This window comes from Sinohyriopsis cumingii, chromosome 16 (assembly GCF_028554795.1).
Source record: "Sinohyriopsis cumingii isolate HCF-2022 chromosome 16, ASM2855479v2, whole genome shotgun sequence".
Lineage (NCBI taxonomy): Eukaryota > Metazoa > Mollusca > Bivalvia > Unionida > Unionidae > Sinohyriopsis > Sinohyriopsis cumingii.
In genome coordinates this window covers 94,009,158-94,032,686 of record NC_142976.1, presented here as the reverse complement: position 1 = coordinate 94,032,686, position 23,529 = coordinate 94,009,158, and the positions used below count along the sequence as shown (strand labels likewise).

At 34.1% G+C, this 23,529-nt stretch overlaps 1 protein-coding gene across 6 annotated transcripts in view; it reads left to right on the top strand.

Moving 5' to 3' along the window:
• The window catches only part of LOC149781011 (putative sodium-coupled neutral amino acid transporter 11), a 135,000-nt gene that overhangs the window by 56,187 nt on the left and 55,284 nt on the right, over positions 1-23,529 (top strand). For 5 of the 6 annotated variants that reach the window (XR_016415194.1, XR_016415193.1, XR_016415192.1 and 2 more), the window contains exons 2-3: positions 5,487-5,631; positions 22,447-22,591. Coding sequence is in view for 2 of the 6 variants with exons in the window: in XM_089938127.1 (XP_089794253.1) it covers positions 5,545-5,631; positions 22,447-22,591 (232 nt within the window). In the remaining 4 variants the exon portion in view is untranslated. Of the gene's footprint in view, positions 1-5,486; positions 5,632-8,203; positions 8,274-22,446; positions 22,592-23,529 lie in introns of those variants that run through there. The other variant, XM_089938128.1, reaches the window with a different exon arrangement.

The window sequence follows — 23,529 nt, the reverse complement described above, 5'->3', positions numbered from 1 at the left end:
ATAAATATTAAAACTAGACACCGAAGATATCGAACGCAGACGACAGTTTTTACTGAAATGGACTGTTCTAGACACCAGAGGACAGTGAGCAGTCTGGCTGCTTGTTTACATGGAGAGATTCCATTTGGTTTGAAACGCCAGTAAGTTGACAGTATTAGGGGTCCCTTGACAACCTCAGGTTAGCAATGATGAATGTATAAATTAAATTACAATGTTCAGCGCATATATTATTCCTATATGCTTTTCGTTTTTAATATCGGTAGGTGGGTACAAAACAAACGGGAGAGTATGCGAATAGGTTTTTAAAAAAATGATAATTGTTACTGAGGAAGGGAAGCTGACGTGGGTGGACATAACACACTCCAGAGGAAAAAAGAAAAAAAAAAAAGACCCAGAGTAAAATGACTGATATTTATGGAATACTTTTATTGATATACTTTTTTTTACTTTGTTCTTTTTTCTGGATGGACACTCAAATCTACATAATCATTTTAGATTAAGAAAAATGTTATGTATTAAACCATGATTAAATTTAAATTAACACAGTTCTGTGTGTATGTGTGTGTGTGGTTAAATTAACACAGTTCAGCTTTTGTGTGTTTGTGTGATTAAATTAACACAGTTCTCTGTGTGATTAAATTAACACAGTTATCTGTGTGTGATTTAATTTTGTGATTAAATTAACACAGTTCTGTGTGTATGTGTGTGTGTGATTAAATTAACATAGTTTAGTGTGCGTGTGTTTGTGTGATTAAATTAACACAGTTCTCTCTGTGATTAAATTAACACAGTTTTCTGTGTGTGTGATGAAATTAACACAGTTCTGTATATGTGTGAGATTAAATTAATACTGTTCTGTGTGTATGTGTGTGTGTGATTAAATTAACACAGTTATGTGTGTGTGACTAAATTAACACAGTTCTCTCTGTGTGTGATTAAATTAACACAGCTGTGTGTGTGTGTGATAAAATTAACACATTTGTGTGTGTGTGTGTGTGAGATTAAATTAACTCAGTTCTGTTATCGGTTGTTTAATATTTCATTTCAAAGATTTTACTTAAATCATTCTCGTTTTATTTTAATCTAGCTCTTTCCAAATCTTTTCTACTAATCCATTTATATGTCCATATACATGTACATGTCTAATTTTTCATTTTTGCTCTATCTGCATTCTAACTCTTCCTCATCTACATTTATTATCTTCATATATATTTTTGTATAACAATACTTATCAACATATAGCTTTAAGGTGCCAATTAAGAAAAAAAGAAAACAAAACTAAAATAAATTATGATTTCCTTAAACTGCATTTATCTTCATATTGTTTTTTTTAGTTATGATGGGATTTTATGCTTGAGGAAAGCTCATATTTTCTAAGGGCCTGCTCATATTTCCTAAGGTCATATTTCCTAAGGGCAAGCTCATATTTCCTAAGGACAAGCTCATATTTCCTAAGGGCAAGCTCATATTTTCTAAGGGCAAGCTCATATTGCCCAAGGGCAAGCTCAGTTTTCTAGTTAGAATGCCTTGGGCAAGCTGAATTTTATCAACTGTTTAAATCCCTGAGTGAGTGAGGGTCATTCTGATTTACAATTATATGGTTTTCAAGTTTAATTAGTAAGGACTATATGAAAAGAAAAAGAAAATGATATTGAATGTCAAAGCAGGTGTTGACATACCACAGAGGATTGATAATATAGAACTAATAGACAATTTAGAATTATTGTACTTAATTATTGTTACACTCATTGATATGATATGATGTATCAAAAATTGCTTCTTTATTTTGTTTGGATCAATGATATAAAAAACCACATTAAATTTCTGTAAAGTTCCTAAATATTTATTTAATTATAAAAGAAAAAATGATACAGCAATGAGTGGCAAACAAGAAACATGGCAAAGTTCTTCATCAGATCCAACTTGATTCAACAAGTGGTGGATGCGAACACTTTTCCTCCCAGGCTCCAATGACTGTCGGAGTGACCAATCTCTCTTGATGTAGCGGGAATCTGTCACACGACCATAACATTCACAGAGAAAACAGCAGTACTTTGTGTATCCAGTCTGCAGACCAAGCAAGAGAGCAAGAACCTTTAAATCGACACAAAGCTGCCACTGATGTTGGTCTTAATTTATGCACCTCAAAGGTTGTTTCATGTTTTTATAGGTTTCCTTTATATGGACTGCATGACTAAATGGAATTTATGGCAAAACATTGCTGTTATGCAGCAAAACAGATTTAAGAATCATCAATGTATCAATGAACAGTCTCCACTCATCTGGATCATGAACGATGTTGAGGGCTGCCATCACACCATCAGTGTTTTTGCAGGCTACAAGATACCCTTCCATGAAGAAGAATGGGACAAGATCCTTTTGACGGTCACGGAATATGGAAACCCTTATATCATCCGCCAGGAAATTCCACTGCTGTAGTCTAGTGCCGACAGCTCTGCCTTACTCTTGGATAGTTCCAGATGACTGACAAAGTCATTCAGTTCACCTTGTGTAATGAGGTGTGGTTCAGAGGAGGAAGATAGGAGAAAATATGGGTCATGTGACATTGATGGCTCAGGACTAGAAGTTTCATCCTCTTTCTCTTCTTTGTCTGATTCACGTGAGAATGATTTTGGTGCATCAGGAACCAGCAGTCCTTCTCTGTGGGGTTACTGGGTGTATAACTTATGGAATGTTTGGATAATTTAGATTCCACTTTTTCTTCTTTGACAATTCCGAACTGGGGGCACCACACAGAAGTAACAATTGCTGATATGATCTGTTGGCTCTCTCCAAATCACTGGCACTGCAAAAAGCATAGATTTCCTTTTCCAGTTCAACCATTGAATAAGATTTGTTGCACAAGTATTGCAGCATATGTGTGGGGTCCACCTCTTGTCCTGATCACCAATTTTGCAGCCAAAGTAAAGGTGATAGTTTTTCTTAACCATAGTGGTAATACTGCACTTTTGTGATGCAGAAGTCACTTCACTTCAAACATAGCAGAAGTTATCTGCATTGTTGACACAAATGCAAGGCTACTCTGCTCACTTTGACTAAACAGGAATGTGTCCCTTTGCAACATCAAACACTGACAAATGAGAGTGCATGACACCATATGATTTCTAGAGCTGATATAGGGCAATTTGTTCAGCAGAGTGATGTAATGCAGTTCATCTCATGTTTGATGCAATACCAGCTTCAGATTGCATAATCCGTTCTTTTTCCTGAAAAAGCAAGTACTGTCCAAACCCAGTCATAGATTTATTCATAGATCCAATCAAAGATGTATTTTTAGTCATTTCTGGTTTAAACTGAGATCCCTTTCCATTATAACTCACATATCTTCCACTATTCCCAATTCAAGGGTCATATATACTAACCCAGTATCATAGCTATAAAACTAGAGCCAATAAACAATTTCAAGCATCATTTTCGTTCTCATTGACCCAGAATTAGTAAAGTATGGCTACATTTATTTTGGAAACATTTTAGCTGTAGACCCGTGTTACAGTCTTATCTTTCGTGTTGACCTGTATGTGGATACCTTTTTGACCTGTATTTGGATACCTTTTTGACCTGTATGTGATCCGTTGTTGATCCGTATGTGGATACCTAATTGGCCTGTATGTGGAATCATTTGACCTGTATTTAGATACATTGTTGACCTTATGTGGATACCTTTTTTGACCTGTATGTGGATACCTTTTTTGACCTGTATGTGGATACCTTGTTCTGTATGTGGATACCTCTTGGACCTGTATGTGGAACCTTTCTTCATTGTGAGAGGTTTGCAAGTGTTATGCATCAAAGAACACAAAAATACAGTCTGCAATGATCTGTTAGGACCCTAACTCTAACACAACAATACATTCAACAATAATCTATTAGGACCACCCTAACACAACAATACATTCAACAATGATCTATTAGGACTCTAACCCTAACACAACAATACATTCAACAATAATCTATTAGAACCCTAACCCTAACACAGCAATACAGTCAACAATGATCTATTAGAACCCTAACCCTAACACAACAATACAGTCAACAATGATCTATTAGAACCATAAATCTAACACAGCAATACAGTCAACAATGATCTATTAAAACCCTAAATCTAACACAGCAATACATTCAACAATGATCTATTAGAACCCTAACACAGCAATACAGTCAACAATGAACTATTAGAACCCTAACTCTAACAGCAATACAGTCAACAATGATCTATTAGAACCCTAACACAGCAATACAGTCAACAATGATCTATTAGAACCCTAACCCTAACACAGCAATACAGTCAACAATGATCTATTAGAACCCTAAATCTAACACAACAATACATTCAACAGTGATCTATTAGAACCCTAACACAACAATACAGTCAACAATGATCTATTAGAACCCTAACCCTAACACAGCAATACAGTCAACAATGATCTATTAGAACCCTAACCCTAACACAGCAATATAGTCAACAATGATCTATTAGAACCATAACCCTAACACAGCAATACAGTCAACAATGATCTATTAGAACCATAAATCTAACACAACAATACAGTCAACAATGATCTATTAGAACCCTAACACAGCAATACAGTCAACAATGATCTATTAGAACCTTAAATCTAACAGCAATACAGTCAACAATGATCTATTAGAACCATAAATCTAATACAGCAATAGTCAACAGTGATCTATTAGAACCCTAACCCTAACACAACAATACAGTCAACAATGATCTATTAGAACCCTAACTGTAATGCAACAATACATTCAACAATTATCTATTAGAATCAGAAAGTCAAGTGACATTCAAAATGTTTTACTGTATACTATGGTTTCATTGTTTCTTTGCCTTTGTTATGTGCATTAATGGCTCCAGACTGTAACTTTCTACATGTTTAGTTCATAATGCATTGTTGAATCCAATGTCATCAAAATGAATCAGGTAGTGTCAAGAAAATGCTGTAATCAATCAACTTGAAAGGTACTCTTTATTTGAAATATTTTATTTTAAATCTGTTGTACTTACTTTTACTTGTTCTAAATTAATTTTTCACCATATACAGGTACAGTCAAACCAATTATACCCTTCCCAATCACCCCCACTGGACACTCAGATGAGGTGGTCTCTCAGAAAAGGTATTAAAGCAATATCACCAATTAATCCATGCTTGAAGGTGGTCTCTCAGGACAGGTAGTCCTGTTCAATGAAGATTTTACTGTACTTGTGAAGTTTGTTCCAATCATTAGGATATATTTTAGAAGACAAAAAATGGTTATTTTAAAGAATATATATATATATATGTGATAATGAGTACATGAAGCCTTCTCCATTTTTTTTTTGCTGTCAGTTGTGTTTAGGTGGCATGTGTAATTCAAATATTTAAAAATGACTTGTAGCACAAAGCCCAGGAATGCAAGCCAGCTTGTGTCGTTTTTAGGACTGACATGGACTTTTTGTACAATTTCAGGTGATGAAGAAGCGGAAGTAAAAAGTCCTTAATTATCTTGTGAACTTGACCTTCAGTGATGGACCAACAGTCAGGGCCTGGGGCCAGGAGGACCTCAGGGGCTGGTTCCCCAGGGGATGGATCTTCCATATTCAGCAGAAGTCAGGTGAGTGACTATGCTGTTTAAACAGAATTCCTTATTGATAATCGTCTTCCTAAATTATCCATCTTGTTTTAAGACAGTCCTGTTATAATAATTAAAACATATTTGTACCATTACGTTTAGAAAGGTAAGGGGTTACATGCTGTATACATCAATCAGATTGTCATTTATTTTGTTGCCTAATTTCACGTTACTTTGGAACTTAAATGTTAAGTATAAATTATCCATGCAGATAGAAAGAAATTCAAGATTGAGCATTGATTTTCCACCAACTGCTTTGAAAGATTTGCAGACAAGCCATATATTTGTAGACTGGAATTTCCACCAAAGCGTGGTGCAAGTTGTCAGTAGAACAATGTAATGACAAGTTTTAGAACACTCACTCCATTATATTCATTATTAACAACAGGTATTTTTCTTTAATAGATTTAAATATAAAGGGGCTCTTTACATATTTTTATTTGATTTTTATAGATAATAACCAGTAAAAAAATTACTTTCCTTTCTATGTATTGTTATAAAAGGTTGTGATATTTGTCTTAATTACACAGTTGTACAGTGAATTGTAGTGAAGTTCTGGTGTTAGGAATATAAAAACTACTATTGACTTTTGTCTCAGCTGCTACATGTTTAGGCTCAAATAAACAGTACCACAAGAAAGAGTGAAAATAACAAGCATTGAAATTTAACAAATTATATATATCCCTGGAAAAATACTGTAAAAATAATTTAAAAAAAAAGAACTTACAGTTTTAAGAATAAAATCCAAAACTAATCCAAGAATAATCCAATAATAAAATTTTTGAAGTCCTAATAATAAAATGTTCTAATGATTTCAAGTTTGAGTCCCGATGAGAATCCAAGATGGAAGGTGATGATGTATGCTGTATCCTGTTCAGTGCTGTTGTCTACAGTTCCTTGTAGAAACACAAGAAATATTCCAGTGTCTGAATTAATGAAATTTCTTTGTCCAAGAATTCTGAATGAGCACACATATATTTCCAGGAAAAAAAAGAATTAATCCTTTTGAATCCAAATAATTTGAATAAACATTAAAATGTAATTCCCAAAATGACACAACAAAAGAAACACCTTTACGTCCCAGTGTTTCAAAGACCTGTTGAGATCTGTCTCTAAGTAATGGTTTAAAACTTGCATATTGTGCAAAAAACTTGTTCACGTGACTGTTACTAATTTTGAATTAAGGTCAGGAACCAGGTCAGCCTTAGGTGTTTACAAAATGAACAGTTACGGTCAAACTATTTTCAGAATTATTTTCCAAATAAAGTAAACAAGATTATATTATAATAGCATGTACAATAAAAATACATTTTTAAAGCTGACTAACAAACAATAAAATTAAAATAAATTAAATCAGATATACGTAACATGACTTAGACCAATTGTAAATGTTGATGTATGCATGGTTTGTCCATGTCTAAAGGAAAGAGTGGAGACACAGTGGCTCAGTGGTTAGCATGCTGGACTTGCAACAGATAGGCTCCAGGTTCTAATCCTTGGATCAGCCTGGGTCAGATACCATGGTGTGTCCTTGATCAAGTCTCTTTACTACAGTTGCCATGGCATTAAATGACCTTGTATTGTTGTGCTGTAAAAGGTCAAATCAACACCAACTAAAGAAAACAAATAAAAAAAACCAGTACATGTGTCCTTAAAATAAATTATACTAGTATCTGACTTTATTCAGCATCATATTCGATGTTGATGGATATTAAACCACAGGCCATAATCAACAATCAATATTTTCTGCTCAGTACCAGGTTGTGTAAATGATACAAATATTTTGTGTACAATATAGCCAATGGCTAAGTTGACATGTGCTGCTCTTCATTTCTTTCCAAAATGCTCCAGCATGCATCAACATACTTGATCCAAAAGTGGAGATATAGGTTATGTCTTTCGGTATGAACAAGTATTTGTTCTTCTTCTCAATACCTTATCTTTCAAGTGATATACTTTGTGCAATTAACAGAAAATTAACAACTTTATCAGACCTATGTAAGTTGAAAAAAAATGCATTTTCTTCAAACTTTCTATATCAAAACTTATTTTATATGATGTATCCTATTTATTTTTAGTGTAGGTCATTATGTTTTTTGCTTTGCTCTCTTGGGTTACCTTTTTTGATGTTCACTTCTCAGGCACTTTTCTTGCTAGAATCAAGACATTGATGATGATAAACATCTCTGTTAGTATCACACCAAAAAAGCAAAAGTATGCCATTGTGCCCTATTTTTCATCCTATACTTTTCATGCCTTAGGCAAACCATCCTACCACAATTAATGAAACTTAGTCTTGATACATACTATACCCTTGTTTAAAAAAGTGGTCCATGCGACCTATATTTTTATGTGTCAGGAACTTTGCTGATTTTTTTTTTACAGTTCATTTATTGGGTGCTGTTTATGTTCTATTTATGAAACATGATAATTTTGATGCATGTCAGTTTATGTTAATTTATTGGTTAAATTTCCATATGAATTATTATACAGTGCATATTGTGTTAGGTCACCCTTAGCTGGTTATCTGTTTATTTTACGTTTCATTGGGTATAGGAATTAGAGGAGTGGACTGTATTCTGTACACCATTCGTTTGAGGCTTCAGTTGTAGTGGCTAATCAAGGTAATTGTTGATGCATGAACTATGCTTGTCATACTGGCTTTCACTCCAAGTTATTTAAAGCCTGTTACTTTCACCCAGTAAAACCTGGCTTCTGTGGATGGAAAATGATAAAAGCTTCTAAAGCATATTTAAAGGACAATGATTTCTCTCACCTTTATATTGATGTGTGTGTGTGTGTGTGTGTGTGTGTGTGTGATTTAAGAGAATGTTAGCATAATATTGGGCACATAGTGCTGATTGAACTCTAAGTTCTAAAAATGTAATTATAAAAACCAAACTTTAGTTAAAGAAACGGGCCAAGATTCCATTATCAAGATCATTTTTATCTGAATTTATTTTCTGCATGATAATTAATATTTATAGTAGCTGCTGTGGACTGCTAAAAACTACTTAGAAGTGAGCTTTGTAATCATTGATTATATTATTTTTTTGTATAAATGGAGGATGGGCTTGTTGTCTGGCATAGACATTAAATGGGAGAGTGATGACACACACAAATTACCAATTAGCTCAGAGTAGGTGGAAACTATTTAAGGATTGGAATTGAATGATGTTGACAGGTTTAATTATCATAAAATTTAAGTTATATTATCAGAAGAGAAGCTTGAGTAACATCAGTAAATTTGCCATATAGGATGGGTCATTTTGGGTTTGTTTTGAATTCCAGAAAAGTTTTTTTCCCTGTATGACAAGAACAATGCCAGAAACAAAAAAGGATATCTGGCTGATGGCAAAAACTCTATTAAAATTACACCAAACTATATTAAAATAATAAATGTATACTTCAAAAACTATTTAATCAGAGATTTGACATGGCTATTAATTGTACAGTAGGTATTGTGTTAGGAGCCTGGGGACACCAGAATGCTGTATGTATTGTGTTAAGAGACCTGGGGACACCAAAATGCCATAAGAATTGTGTTAAGAGACCTGGGGACACCAAAATGCCATAAGTATTGTGTTAAGAGACCTGGGGACACAAAAATGCCAGAAGTATTGTATTAGGAGCCCTGGGGATGCCCAAATGTCATAAGTATTGTGTTAGGAGACCTGTGGACACCAAATTGCTATACGTATTGTGCAAAGAGCCCTGGGGACACCAAAATGCCATAAGTATTGTGTTAGGAGCCCTGGGTACACTAAATTGCTATACATATTGTGCTAAGAGACATGTGGACACCAAAATGCCATAAGGATTGTGTTAGGAACCCTGGGGTTGCCAAAATATAATAAGTATTGTGTTTGGAGCCCTGGGCACACCAAAATTCCTATTGCCCTCTCCAGAAAGCTGCTTGCCCATCAAATTTTGGAAATGCCATGTTTGTTATAAATACTTTGAACTATGCACTTAACATTTATTATTAACAGCAAATTTCATGAGGTTAAAGATCCTAAACTCACCAATAAAATCATAAATAACGTCCCCTGGCATGTGTGAATGCATACTGAAAGAGTTTTCTTCCATTGAAAATGCTTTGAGCTCTCCACTTTGAAGTGGAATGTTGCTCCTAATAGAGTCACACTGTAATAAAATATTTGATTTCATTTTTTAGACTAATCTTAATCAGTTATGTTAAACGGGTAGGGGACATCATTAGACATATACGTTTTAGCATCGTCTTCAAGGCATGCTGGAATTAAACAGCTTGGAGCCAGTAAAAGAAATGTGTGAATTTTGACCAAAAAGAGTTGTTTCCAAAAATCTTTAAAGGAACACATGAGTATTAAAAGGAATACAGTACTGGATTTGTGTGTGAATTCAGATACATTATAAAGAATATTACTGTTTTGAGACACATGCAGGCCTCCTGAGGATTAGGTATCTGTTGTGAAAGTTAGTTTGTTCTTCTTGTCCATCAGCTGGATCTGACTTGACCCTGACGTAGATGATGATCATAGAAATATTGGCTTTTGTCTCTCCCAGAAGGGGGTGGGGGATGGGCACTTATACACAAGTATGACCTGTACTTCTTTTTGATACAAGCATTATGTGGGGTGATAAAATCAATCCATGTCAGAATCAAATATGATAAGAAAAATGAGTATATAATAAATGCTTAACTATATTTGAATGGGAAAATGTTGTCATTTTGTTCGTTTGGTTTTTCTGAGCAATGATGTGCTCTCTTACATCATGTTACATCATTGCTCAGGGTAAAATTCATTCATATTTTTCCATATAAATTAAGTAATCAATAATTATGGCTCATAAGTACAGGTCTGCCATATTCATCTGATCATAAGCTCCATCCCCGTAACACACATACCATATTTATCTGATAATAAGCCCCATTCCCATTTTTAAATAATATTGGCAAATATTTGCTAAGTATATCTTTTTCTGACAATAAACCCACCTCTCTTTCCATCAGTTTTATTAGGATGGTTCCCCGGGCTTATAATGGGAGAAATACTGTATGATCTTTCTCTATTGATGTATTTGTGTATATCTTTGGGCATTTTAATTATGTGCTAGATGGTCCAGGTCAATATGTTGTACTTGTTCTGAATGAAAATCAATGGAGCATTCTGACAATAAACCCACCTCTCTTTCCATCAGTTTTATTAGGATGGTTCCCCGGGCTTATAATGGGAGAAATACTGTATGATCTTTCTCTATTGATGTGTTTGTGTATGTCTTTGGGCATTTTAATTATGTGCTAGATGGTCCAGGTCAATATGTTGTACTTGTTCTGAATGAAAATCAATGGAGCATTTTGACAGTAAAAGCCTAGGATTTAGATTTGCACATATTTTTTGGTATTTATACAGGGACAAAAAGGAAATTATTTTCTGGCATCAGTGCTCAATTTTATTACAACTCATTTCCTAGGAAGTTATGTTTGTCTTTATCAAATGCATGTAAGTAAAAGATATGAGATGTGATATTTGTTGATTTGTGTGCCCTTAACATTAGAGACATAAAAATTCATATAATTGAAAAGATGGATGGCTGTAGAACATGCAGATATTTAAAAACAGAAACAGAAGGATTCCACATCCACATGTATGTCTGTTATTTGTCTTTCTATCCAGAGTAGCTTGTTGGTTAAAACACTGTCAAGGCTAATTAATTTTGGCTAGCTTATTAATATGGATAAGTATGTAGATGACCTGATTGGATTTTCTGTCCATTATATCAGTTTTTTAAAAAATTTCTTTGGATTTGAACAAAATAACTTTGTTAGCTTGATCAAGCAAACACTTCTTGGAATTGAAATTGTATTAGCTTATTTTAATTTTCTGTATTTGAACATTAAAATTAAGGCTGTTGCAGCTGTTATTCATTTATTATATACATTAAAAAATTTAACTCTTTATTTTGGACTTTTTTGCACAAAACCTTATTAGCATGTTTGTCAGAAACACTTGAAATTCTGTAGACCTCATTGTATCTGTAATTATATTCTTATAAGCAGATAAAGCAGTCTGTCAATATTTTACATATTTGTCTTGTTAAAAAAAAGTATTTATGTTTTTTTTTGCTTCAAAAAACAAAATTCATTAAGATGTGACTGCTCCGGTGGCCTAGTGGTTAGAGCGTCCACATCGGATGTGGGAGGTCGTGGGTTTGATTCCCGGCCGAGTCATACCAAAGACTTACAAAAATGGTACTAACAACTGTCTCGCTTGGCGCTCAGCATCAAGAAGTTAGTGTTAGGACTGGTCGGCCTGGTGTTAGGATAATGTGACTGGGTGGGACATCATGCTACATGTCTGTGGCATGATGCCCCAGTGCTTGACATCACTATAAACTGTCAAACTGGAGACATCGTAGCGATATGACTGAAATTTTTTAAAAACTACATTAAAAATCCAAATCACACACACATTAAGATATAAAACATCTTTAAAAAAATAATTTGTAAAAGTTGACAATAGGGTCCACTTTTTTTTGTGACTGAAATTTTGAGCAGCAGATTTTCAACTTGCATTCTAATGCATAATTTTGAACAGAGTTGTCCTAAATACATTTAAAAAAATCTTTGATGAAATGTTCAAACCTCTTGGATTAATGGTTTCTTTTTTTGGGTGGTATTAAAGTCAGAATATTTTATTTCAAAGGTTTTATCAATTCCATAGCTGATGATGCCTGAGGGTCAAATATTGATCTTTATCATTTAGACACTTGACTTTAGCACTGAGGTCCATAACATTAAAAGGCTTTTAGGATTCCATGTCACTAAAATCTGGAAGTTTCTGATACGATAGAATCATTAAAAAAGAAATATCACCAAGTAACTGCGCAGATAGGTTCTCAAAACCGTTTCTTAGAATGTCAGTGTTTAAGAGGGCCGAGTTATATTATCCTTTCAAAAATTTCAAAGTTATACATGGAAGATGAGGATTCAAATATGGTTAACTTAATTACAGTGCTGTCTATTTATTTGCTACATGGCAGATAAATACAAAATCATATTGGATTTGCAATCCACGGATCACAGGTTCGTGAAGGCAAGCCTGGGTTCGATGTGTCGGTGTCATTAGGAAGGTCATGACCATGACCAGTAAAGTGTTATAAGCGTTAGCTGTTAAAAAATATCCAAACCTCCCACCATGGAAATGATACAATATGGTTTTGAGAACATATTTGTGAAGTCTAAAATTCTTGTAATATTTTGTAACATTAAGGACCTTAGCACTGACTTCAAGCATTGAAAAACAAAATGTCACAGGTTGACATTTAACTCTATGGCATCTTCAGCAAAGGAATTTAAATGCCTGGCTGAAGTGACTTGTACATCTCATGGGACATTAAAAACTTGTAGCCAAGCCTTGTATGTGATGTTAGGCACAGATACATTTCCTTACCAATAAATGTTTTTGCTTCATTTTTGATGTCTTTGACTGGTTATCTTGCAAAATTTAATGGTGCATATTTAATTCTTCCTGTGGGAGTACACTGATTTGAATTAGCCAGTTTTTACCATATGTACTTGCTTATAAGTTTAGTCCCACTGCAAATAACATTGACCCTGATCTTCATGACTCACATGATGCACAGGCAGGTTAGGGTCTATGTTGTTTGTTCTGTAGATTAGTCCTTACAGACTGAATAGACCCAGATCTAGCAATGAATTGTATAACAGAAGATTTGGATCTATGCAGTTTACAGGCAGGTCAGGGTCTATGTTGTTTGTTCTGTAGATTAGTCCTTACAGACTGAATAGACCCAGATCTAGCAGTGAATTGTGTGACAGAAGATTTGGATCTATGCAGTTTACAAGCAGGTCAGGGTCTATGTTGTTTGTTCTGTAGATCTGTCTTTGTACTTTGATGAAAAAATATGTCATTGCTCTATGACAGGACATGATCTGGGTCCTGTCTTTGGGACAGGTAGCTTGTCTGGGTCATGTCTTTGGGACAGGTAGCTTGTCTGGGTCATGTCTTTGGGACAGGTAGCTTCTCATATAATATTCATAACATTACATCCTGCTAATTCTGTGCAGGAACCCATGTTAGATTTCTCTTAGAAGATAGCCTGCTATTTGTCTCTTTACAACTCAGAGCAGGCTGAATCAATACCTCAATTATTTTGTTGCTATCAGCCTTTTTAGTGCTAGAGAACTTGTTTGCAAAGATAGTGATATTTGTATACAATAGACAAAATCAGTGTACAAATGTTGCGTTTTGAAATATCTGTTTAAAAATTGTTTGCAATTATAGGAGCCAGTGGATCAGTCTGGATTGGCTAATATGGTGTCTTGCTGGGCAAGTTTATTTTCTGTAATTGCCTTGGCATTAAATAACATTCTTGTGCTGCTGTACCCCAAAACAAATTACTATTTTTCAGAGATTAATTTAAAATAGTCTGTTCAGTGCCCCTTGTACACTGTTTCTGCATCTAGAAATTTTGTTAATTTTCTTCACTATCAATTATTGTTACACTCATTGAGAAAGTAATAACACACATACACACACATACTCAAACACAAACAAGTGCAGGCATGCACAACTCACATGTAGACATGTGTACACGTACATGCACACATATTTAGGGAAGTGCTTCACTTGTTTCTAGGGGCCCCGAGTGGGTGAGTGGTCTAAAGTGCTCTCTGTCACAGATCACTGCCATCTCACCTCTGTCTGCATGGTTTCGAGACTCAGGCTCGGCCAATGTGGATATGTGAGAAAGCTTGCCAGTAGCTTCTTGTGGGTCGGCGGTTCTTTCCGGGGCTTTCCCGGGTTCTAACTCCACCATTAATACTGGCCACCATGTATAGACTATCTTGTGCTGAAAAATGGCATTAAATCTTATAACAACAACAACAACAACACTTGTTTCTATTAATGGACCAGTGCACCAGTGCATATTACAGTACAGAAGCAGTGAACAATAAAGTGTGTTAACATCGATTTAACAATCTTTGCTTTAAAATGATATTAACAAACAATAGAGTTGTTCTGAAATTGACATTTTTATTTTATGGGACAGCTTCATTTTTATGATATTGTAATATCGCCCTTTATTAAGAGGGGTAGTTAATTGGGTTTGGCTGGTGTTATCTAGAGGATGACCTCCCTTGATATTATAGCCCGGCAGGAGTGAAAGAATAGAATTTCAACAGAGAACTGAGCGAGAATACTTGGAAGATATATAGCAATATGAACCCCCTTTGACAATAAAATAACAAATTTAATCAGAACAAATTAATAACGGCAATTCCAATTCAAGTTAGATTATATCAATAGAATTTAACAGGTGTGTCTAATTTAGATTTATTTCATCATAATAACAAGAGGTGAGAAGATCACAGATGTCCACAATTGATTTGCATCACCTTCCTCTCTTTCTGACTGTATATCAATGTCTCCTAGTTCATCCTTCCTAAGCTCTATGCTTTGTCCCCGTCATGGACTTCCTGGTCCTTTTATTCTGACCTCGTCCTTCCTATCCTCAGACTTCTGTCTTCAGACTGTCCCGTCTCTCTCAGAAAGCTGTTCCATGAATGACAAAATTACCCATAATTTTATATACCCCACTCTGTAAGACGCACATAAAATGCACCCACGTTATTCAGAGCATGTTGGCTCCACACACTGCATATATTATGACTTAGTATGGTAGGACATTGACCTCGCTGCCAGCAGCAGGTCTTAAATTACCAAATGAGAGTCTATCGAATATTACCGTATTATTTTACATATGCTACTACATGTTTGATTACTACTGCATGAAATTCACAAATTGTAACTCACAGCAATCCTTAGCCTACAAGATTATTAAAACATTACAAAATCAGATATAATGAGATAAGTATTGTTAACTCATGATATCTGTATCGTCCTAACAAACAAAGCAAGTTATTTCATATAACCCTATGAAATCCTACATGTATGAACATTTGGATTGCATGCAATCAATTTTACCAATGAACTAATAACTGTAAAATTAAAAGGCAAATTGCATAACAATTATAGCATCAACACTTTCCATGAAATTGAATAAAATAAATTGCATAACAACTCTAGCATCAACACATTTTGATGAATTGAATAAACAATACATAATATGGAAACCTAGTCATAGCAAACACATTTGCATAAAACAAACAATCAAATAATAGAATATTATGTGAAACTAAAATTGCATACCTTATTGCTGTTCTCTTTCAGAACTTGTACATCCTAGCACTAAAACCTGTCTTTCTTTTTACAAGATGGCCACCTGGTCCCTTTCTTGTTTAATGAGGAAAGCACTATTGTCTTTAGGCTTTCCATGGAGTTGAGACTCTTACCTCTTTCAGGAGATTTTCAGACTAAAGAATTTTGACCAAGGTTGTCACTTTAAAGTCTGATTACTGAAAAATGTATGCCTTAATTCATTCTGCCCAATCATAGACAGCAGCCCCTAATGTTTCCAAAAGAAATAATTCCTTTCCTCAGGTTTAGACAGCTCAGAATCTGTGAATGACCATACATAACAATTTCCCTTTGAAAAAATGATAAGTGGATACAGTTTCATCTCCTATGTAAGTCTATTTTTGCCCGACCTGTACAAAAATTAAAACAATTAAAGGATCGTATGCACAGCTCAAGGTCCTTTGGATGGCTGCATAAAGCCAGCCATGTGAAGTTTCTAAAGAGGAATTTTGCAAAAAATGTTTGAGCATCAGAGTTGTAATCTAAAGGCTCATGGATTTGATCCCAACTCAAGCCAGTTTGGGTGTCCATGAGAAAGTTACCTCACTTCCATTTCCTGGGCCATGATATAGCCAAGTGAGCACTGAAAGTGGCAGTTGTTGTTGTTGTAATATGGTTTAATGCTTTTTCTCAGCACAAGATTGACTATACATTGAAGCCAGTATAAATGGTGGAGAGAAAACCAGGGAAAACCACTATAAGAACCACCAACCCATGAGAAGCTACTAGGAAAATTTCTCATGTACCCACACTGGCCAATTAAGCCTGAGACTCGAACTCAAGCAGACAGGTGAGATGGCAGTGATCCGTAATGGTGAGTGCTTTAGACCACTCTGCCACAAAAGTGGCAGTAAAAACAAACCAACCAACAAAATAGAACTGAAAACGTTGCTTCCTTCCTCTAGTTAATTCATCATCATTAGCAATTTCCCATACTCATAGCTTAAATCTTGATAATTTGACATTTTCGGCAATATCACATCAGAGGACAGTGTATGGAAAAGGAAGGCAAAGGAGATAACCAAAATGCAACATCAAAGGAAAGGAAGGCAAAGGAGATAACCAAAATGCAACATCAAAGGCCAACACTAAACAGGGACAAGGGGGCTTGAATTACCAACCATCTACACCAGTCAGTATTTACTATAAAAGAGAGTCTATTTGAGGGAAATCATGATTCAAGCAGTAAGTTGGCATTTACCATAAAAAAGAGAGACTATTTGAGGGAAATTATGATTCACACAGCAAGGCAACAATGACAATACCAAAAAATGAGAGGTTATTTGAGGGAAATCATGATTCCTTACAAAAATGAGAGGTTATTCGAGGGAAACCATCATTCCTTACAAAAACAGAGGTTATTCGAGGGAAACCATGATTCCTTATAAAAACAGAGGCTATTCGAGGGCAACCATGATTCCTTACAAAAACAGGTTATTCAAGGGAAACCATGATTCCTTACAAAAACAGAGGTTATTCAAGGGAAACCATGATTCTTTACAAAAACAGAGGTTATTCGAGGGAAACCATGATTCCTTACAAAAACAGGTTATTCGAGGGAAACCATGATTCCTTACAAAAACAGGTTATTCGAGGGAAACCATGGTTCCTTACAAAAACAGAGGTTATTCGAGGGAAACCATGACTGCAGTAACATTATCAGCTACTGATAGAATAAGAGTTTTAATTTTTGTTCAAGGATAGCAGATATTACAATTAGTGATAACATTAGTTATGTTACTGACATAATCCAATTTGAGTTTATGTTTATGGAATTGTAGTAGAAATGGTTTATTTGATTACTAAAACTAACTTAAGTATGGTATTGTTATTGAAATTTCTTGTTGATTGATTTAGGAAACTTGATAGCTGATGACTGATTCAGGTAATTTGATAGCTGATGACTGATACAGGTAACATGATAGCTGATGACCGATTGCTGATGACAGATCAGGTAACTTGATAGCTGATGACTGGTACAGGTGACTTGATAGCTGATGATTGATTCAGGTAACTTGATAGCTGATGACTGTTTAAGGTAACTTGATAGCTGATTACTGATTCAGGTAGCTTGGTAACTGATGACTAATTCAGGTAACTTGATAGCTGATGACTGATTCAGGTAACTTGATAGCTGATGATTGATAAAGGTAACTTGATAGCTGATGACTGATACATAGATGATGACTGATACAGGCAACTTGATAGCTGATGACTGATACAGGTAGCTTGATAGCTGATGACTGATATAGGTAACTTGATAGCTGATGACTAATTCCAGTAACTTGTTAGCTGATGACTGATTCCGGTAACTTGATTGCAGATGATTGGTACAGGTAGCTTGATAGCTGATCACTGATTCAGTTAACTTGATAGCTGATGTAGGAAGAGCTCTAAAATTAATGTGTCCTGTCATGAGAGATCACTGCAATGCAGCACAGAAAGATTTTCTGCCATATATCATCATGCTGACATTATTTTTTGTTGTTGAAATGACTGCATTTCTTTGGACTCCAAGAAGTGATATTAGAAATTAATCTTTATTCCTTTCTGGGGCTGCAGTGTTTGTACATGTAAATGGATTATTTTAGTTTACTGCCTCTAAAAAAATTTAAAAATTGGTAAATGGTTAAACAAACATGCTTATAGCTGTCATGGGAACTACTTGTTCCAGTTAAATGACATATTGGAATATCTCGACTTAAAGTGCTGTTTATAAGTATATTTATGCTGGTTTTTACATTAGTATGTATGACTTGAAGGGCTGTTTAGAAGTATATTTATGCTGGTTTTTATATTAGTATGTATGACTTAAAGGGCTGTTTAGAAGTATATTTATGCTGGTTTTTACATTAGTATATATGACTTGAAGGGCTGTTTAGAAGTATATTTATGCTGGTTTTTATATTAGTATGTATGACTTAAAGGGCTGTTTAGAAGTATATTTATGCTGATTTTTATATTAGCATGTATGACTTGAAGGGCTGTTTAGAAGTATATTTATGCTGGTTTTTATATTAGCATGTATGACTTTCACATCGAATGTAGCATCATTAGGAAAAAACCGAAGTTGACGAGAATCTTGGAGGTGCAGTTTACCCAACATTACGAATAAGTTGATTTACTTATAAAATGGGGGCCCCAAGTGGCTGAGTGGTCTAAAGTGATCACCGTTATGGTTACCTCTGTCTGTGTGGGTTCGAGTCTTGGGTTAAGATGGAACCAGACTTAAGATGGAACCAGGCTTGAGATGGAACTAGACTTAAGACGGAACCAGACTTGCTGGCATTTAATGTACAGCTGATTGGTATCTGCACTCTTTATTCCTCTAATGACTTAAATCAAATACACCGGACCCATTTGGAACGTAATCATCTTTTCTTATGCGAGTCATATAACCTTTAAACTCTGACAGAGAGACAGAGATAGTCATATTGATAGTTCCAGATTGGTAAATTTTGGTCAGATGAAAATTTGGCTTGATGTTTGATGAACAGATTCTCATAAAATGAAAGGTGTTAAAAATAACCCTCAGTTTTTCAACAATCATTGTGTGTGTGTTTTTATAAATTTTGAACGCAGCCATAACAATTATTCATTCATATTGCTTACGATGTATGCAGTGTGGCAGTTTATAGTAATATCTAGCACTGGGGCATCATGTCGCAGACATGTAGCATTGTGTCCAACCCATTCATATATCCTAACACCAGCCTGACCAGTCCTAACACTAACTGCTTAATGCTGAGTGCCAAGTGAGGCAACAGCTAGAACCATTGTTATAAGTCTTTGATATGACTCAGCCAGGGTTGGAACTCACAACCTCCTGCATCCAATGCAGATGCTCTAACCACTTAGGCCACCAGTGCGGTCTTTATCACTCAATAAAATGCTGCAGTTTTAAATTTTTGATGTTATTCATTTAACTTTATGTGACAATTCATGTGACAAATATTTCCATTCAGTTTCAGTGGTCAGAAGCTGTTTCTTATGTTGCTTTTTAGTGATGTCATGGTATCTAGTTGTTGATAAGAACCATCAGTTTGTGGGCAGTTCAGATTGCTATTATTTACACCCTAGTTTTTATGTGTTGGAAAAAGTCAAGCATTTTCTGATTGAGGGCAGACCCTGATTGCTGATTACACATGTGATGGCAACTCTGGGTAAATGCTTTTCAAAACAAGAATAATTCCAATTTTTATGAATTGGTTGCTATGGGTTTCATTGTAAATAGTCACACGATACTGAACACTTTGCACATTAGTAAATTCTTGGACTACTTTCAGTGACTATTCACTAATCAGAACAACCTTTGCCTTTTCCATCAAGCCAGAATAAAGTCTCAGACATGTAAGGCAGAATGGGTTCCCTGTTTTGGGTGCAAACAAAAAAACAAAAACAAAGGGCATAACATTCTTTTGCAGCAATGTACAACACAGCCTAAGAATTGTTTCCTGACTGTGAATGGTCTTAATAACAGGTCAGTTAAACATATTCATGCTAAGAAATGTCTGGAAGTAGCATTTGAATATTTTTTAAAAATGAATTAATTTTTACTTTTCATTTACATTGTGATGTAGTATTTCATCACATGATCCTGTCATGTGATAGGTTTATTTTAATGAATGAAATTCAGAATGGCTTCCTCTGCAATACTGATTTTTGTTGATACATAGAATCCACTTATTTGAATGGGATCCGCTAATTTGTATGGAATCCACTTATTTGACAACATACATGTAATGTAGAAACATTGGAATTCTGTTATCGGATAAGATGGCATGTGTGTAATGAGGAGGGAGATTATGATTAATATAGTATAGAAGTAGTAGTAGTTTTATATAATTAATGTAACATACAAGTAGTAATAGTTTTATATAATTAATGTAACATAGAAGTAGTAATAGTTTTATATAATTAATGTAACATACAGGTAGTAATAGTTTTATATAATTAATGTAACATACAAGTAGTAATAGTTTTATATAATTAATGTAACATACAGGTAGTAATAGTTTTATATAATTAATGTAACATACAGGTAGTAATAGTTTTATATAATTAATGTAACATAGAAGTAGTAGTAGTTTTATATAATTAATGTAACATACAGGTAGTAATAGTTTTATATAATTAATGTAACATACAGGTAGTAATAGTTTTATGTAATTAATGTAACGTACAGGTAGTAATAGTTTTATATAATTAATGTAACATACAGGTAGTAATAGTTTTATATAATTAATGTAACATACAGGTAGTAATAGTTTTATGTAATTAATGTAACGTACAGGTAGTAATAGTTTTATATAATTAATGTAACATACAGGTAGTAATAGTTTTATATAATTAATGTAACACAGAAGTAGTAATAGTTTTATATAATTAATGTAACATACAGGTAGTAATAGTTTTATGTAATTAATGTAACGTACAGGTAGTAATAGTTTTATATAATTAATGTAACATACAGGTAGTAATAGTTTTATATAATTAATGTAACATAGAAGTAGTAATAGTTTTATATAATTAATGTAACGTACAGGTAGTAATAGTTTTATATAATTAATGTAACATACAAGTAGTAGTAGTTTTATATAATTAATGTAACATACAAGTATTAGTAGTTTTATATAATTAATGTAACATACAAGTATTAGTAGTTTTATATAATTAATGTAACATACAGGTAGTAATAGTTTTATATAATTAATGTAACATACAGGTAGTAATAGTTTTATATAATTAATGTAACATACAGGTAGTAATAGTTTTATGATTAGTGTAACAGAAGTAGTGGTAGTGTTACTTGATTAATAACACAGTAGTAGTAAGTGTTATATAATTAATATAATATGGAAGTAGAAATAGTGTTATGATTATTATAACATAAGTACTAGTAGTGTTATATAACTAGTATGACATAGAAGTAGAAATAGTGTTATGATTACTAGTATAACAGAAGTAGTGATAGTGTTATATGATTAGTATAACACAGTAGTAGTAAGTGTTATATAATTAATATAACATGGCAGTAGAAATAGTGTTATGATTATTATAACATAAGTACTAGTAGTGTTATATAACTAGTATGACATAGAAGTAGTAAGTGTTATATAAATAATATAACATGGCAGTAGAAATAGTGTTATGATTATTATAACATAAGTACTAGTAGTGTTATATGATTATTATAACATAAGTACTAGTAGTGTTATTTGATTAATGACATTTAAGTAGTACGTGTTATATGATTAATATAACATCATAGTAGAAATGGTTTTTTGATTAGTATAGCAAAAGTAGTAATAGTAGCAGTGTTGTATGATTAGTATAACATAGAAGTAGTAATAGTGTTATATTATTAATATACCATTAGAAATACTGGTAGTGTTATGATTAATATAACACAGGTGAAACATGTTCAAACTTTGCATGTGAGGTATGGTTTTCCATGGATTTCTTGCACTTGATGAAAATTTATTTTTGCTTAACATTATATATGAACGCATTCAGTTTGCTATTTCAGACCAACTCGGACTTCTCTGAGACAAGTAGTATGAGTGAATCCCGCCACTTTTTTGATGATGGCAAGAAAGCTGAAGCTGACCAATCCAACATCCCTATGACATCCTTCAACTTCATTAATTCTATTATTGGCTCTGGCATCATAGGTATGTCTCTTTCTAATCTTTGTCTCCTGAAATATTTGCTTCATTTTGTCCATTGTTTGTTTCCTTTTTTCATTCACCATCACATCCATTGTAAACCTGTAACCGCACTGAAATATTTAGTTGAATTATCCATATTTTAAAATATTTCATTCTTCATTCATAATCACATCTAGCTTATGAATTCTGCACTCAACAATTGAGATGTTGTTAATACATTGAGTTTTCCTTCCCCAGATTGTTTTTCTCCGTACCCTTTTGGTTATCCATTATCTCCCCTGGTAAGTCATGTCTCAGAGTTGTCTCCTTCTGATCCAGCTAAAGGTCAGTAGGTGTATTGAGCCAGGAATATCAGGAATATAAAAGAAAGAGGACAAAGAGAGTTCCTGAAATATTTGCTTCATTTTGTCCATTGTTTGTTTCCTTTTTTCATTCACCATCACATCCATTGTAAACCTGTAACCGCGCTGAAATATTTAGTTGAATTATCCATATTTTAAAATATTTAATTCTTCATTCATAATCACATCTAGCTTATGAATTCTGCACTCAACAATTGAGATGTTGTTAATACATTGAGTTTTCCTTCCCCAGATTGTTTTTCTCCGTACCCTTTTGGTTATCCATTATCTCCCCTGGTAAGTCATGTCTCAGAGTTGTCTCCTTCTGATCCAGCTAAAGGTCAGTAGGTGTATTGAGCCAGGAATATCAGGAATATAAAAGAAAGAGGACAAAGAGAGTTCAGTATTGTGCCAGGAGTTCTCAAAATGCAACCAAAGGGAATTTGGTAGAAATACTGAAATAAAACATTATATTTGAGAAAGTTAAATGTGTTTCAGTTTGCTCAAAATTAATGAACACCTTTTTTTCTGCACTAAGGGCACAAACAGGCATTCCTAGATTGATAGACCAGTTTCTTGATATCACCTTTGCTTGATCCA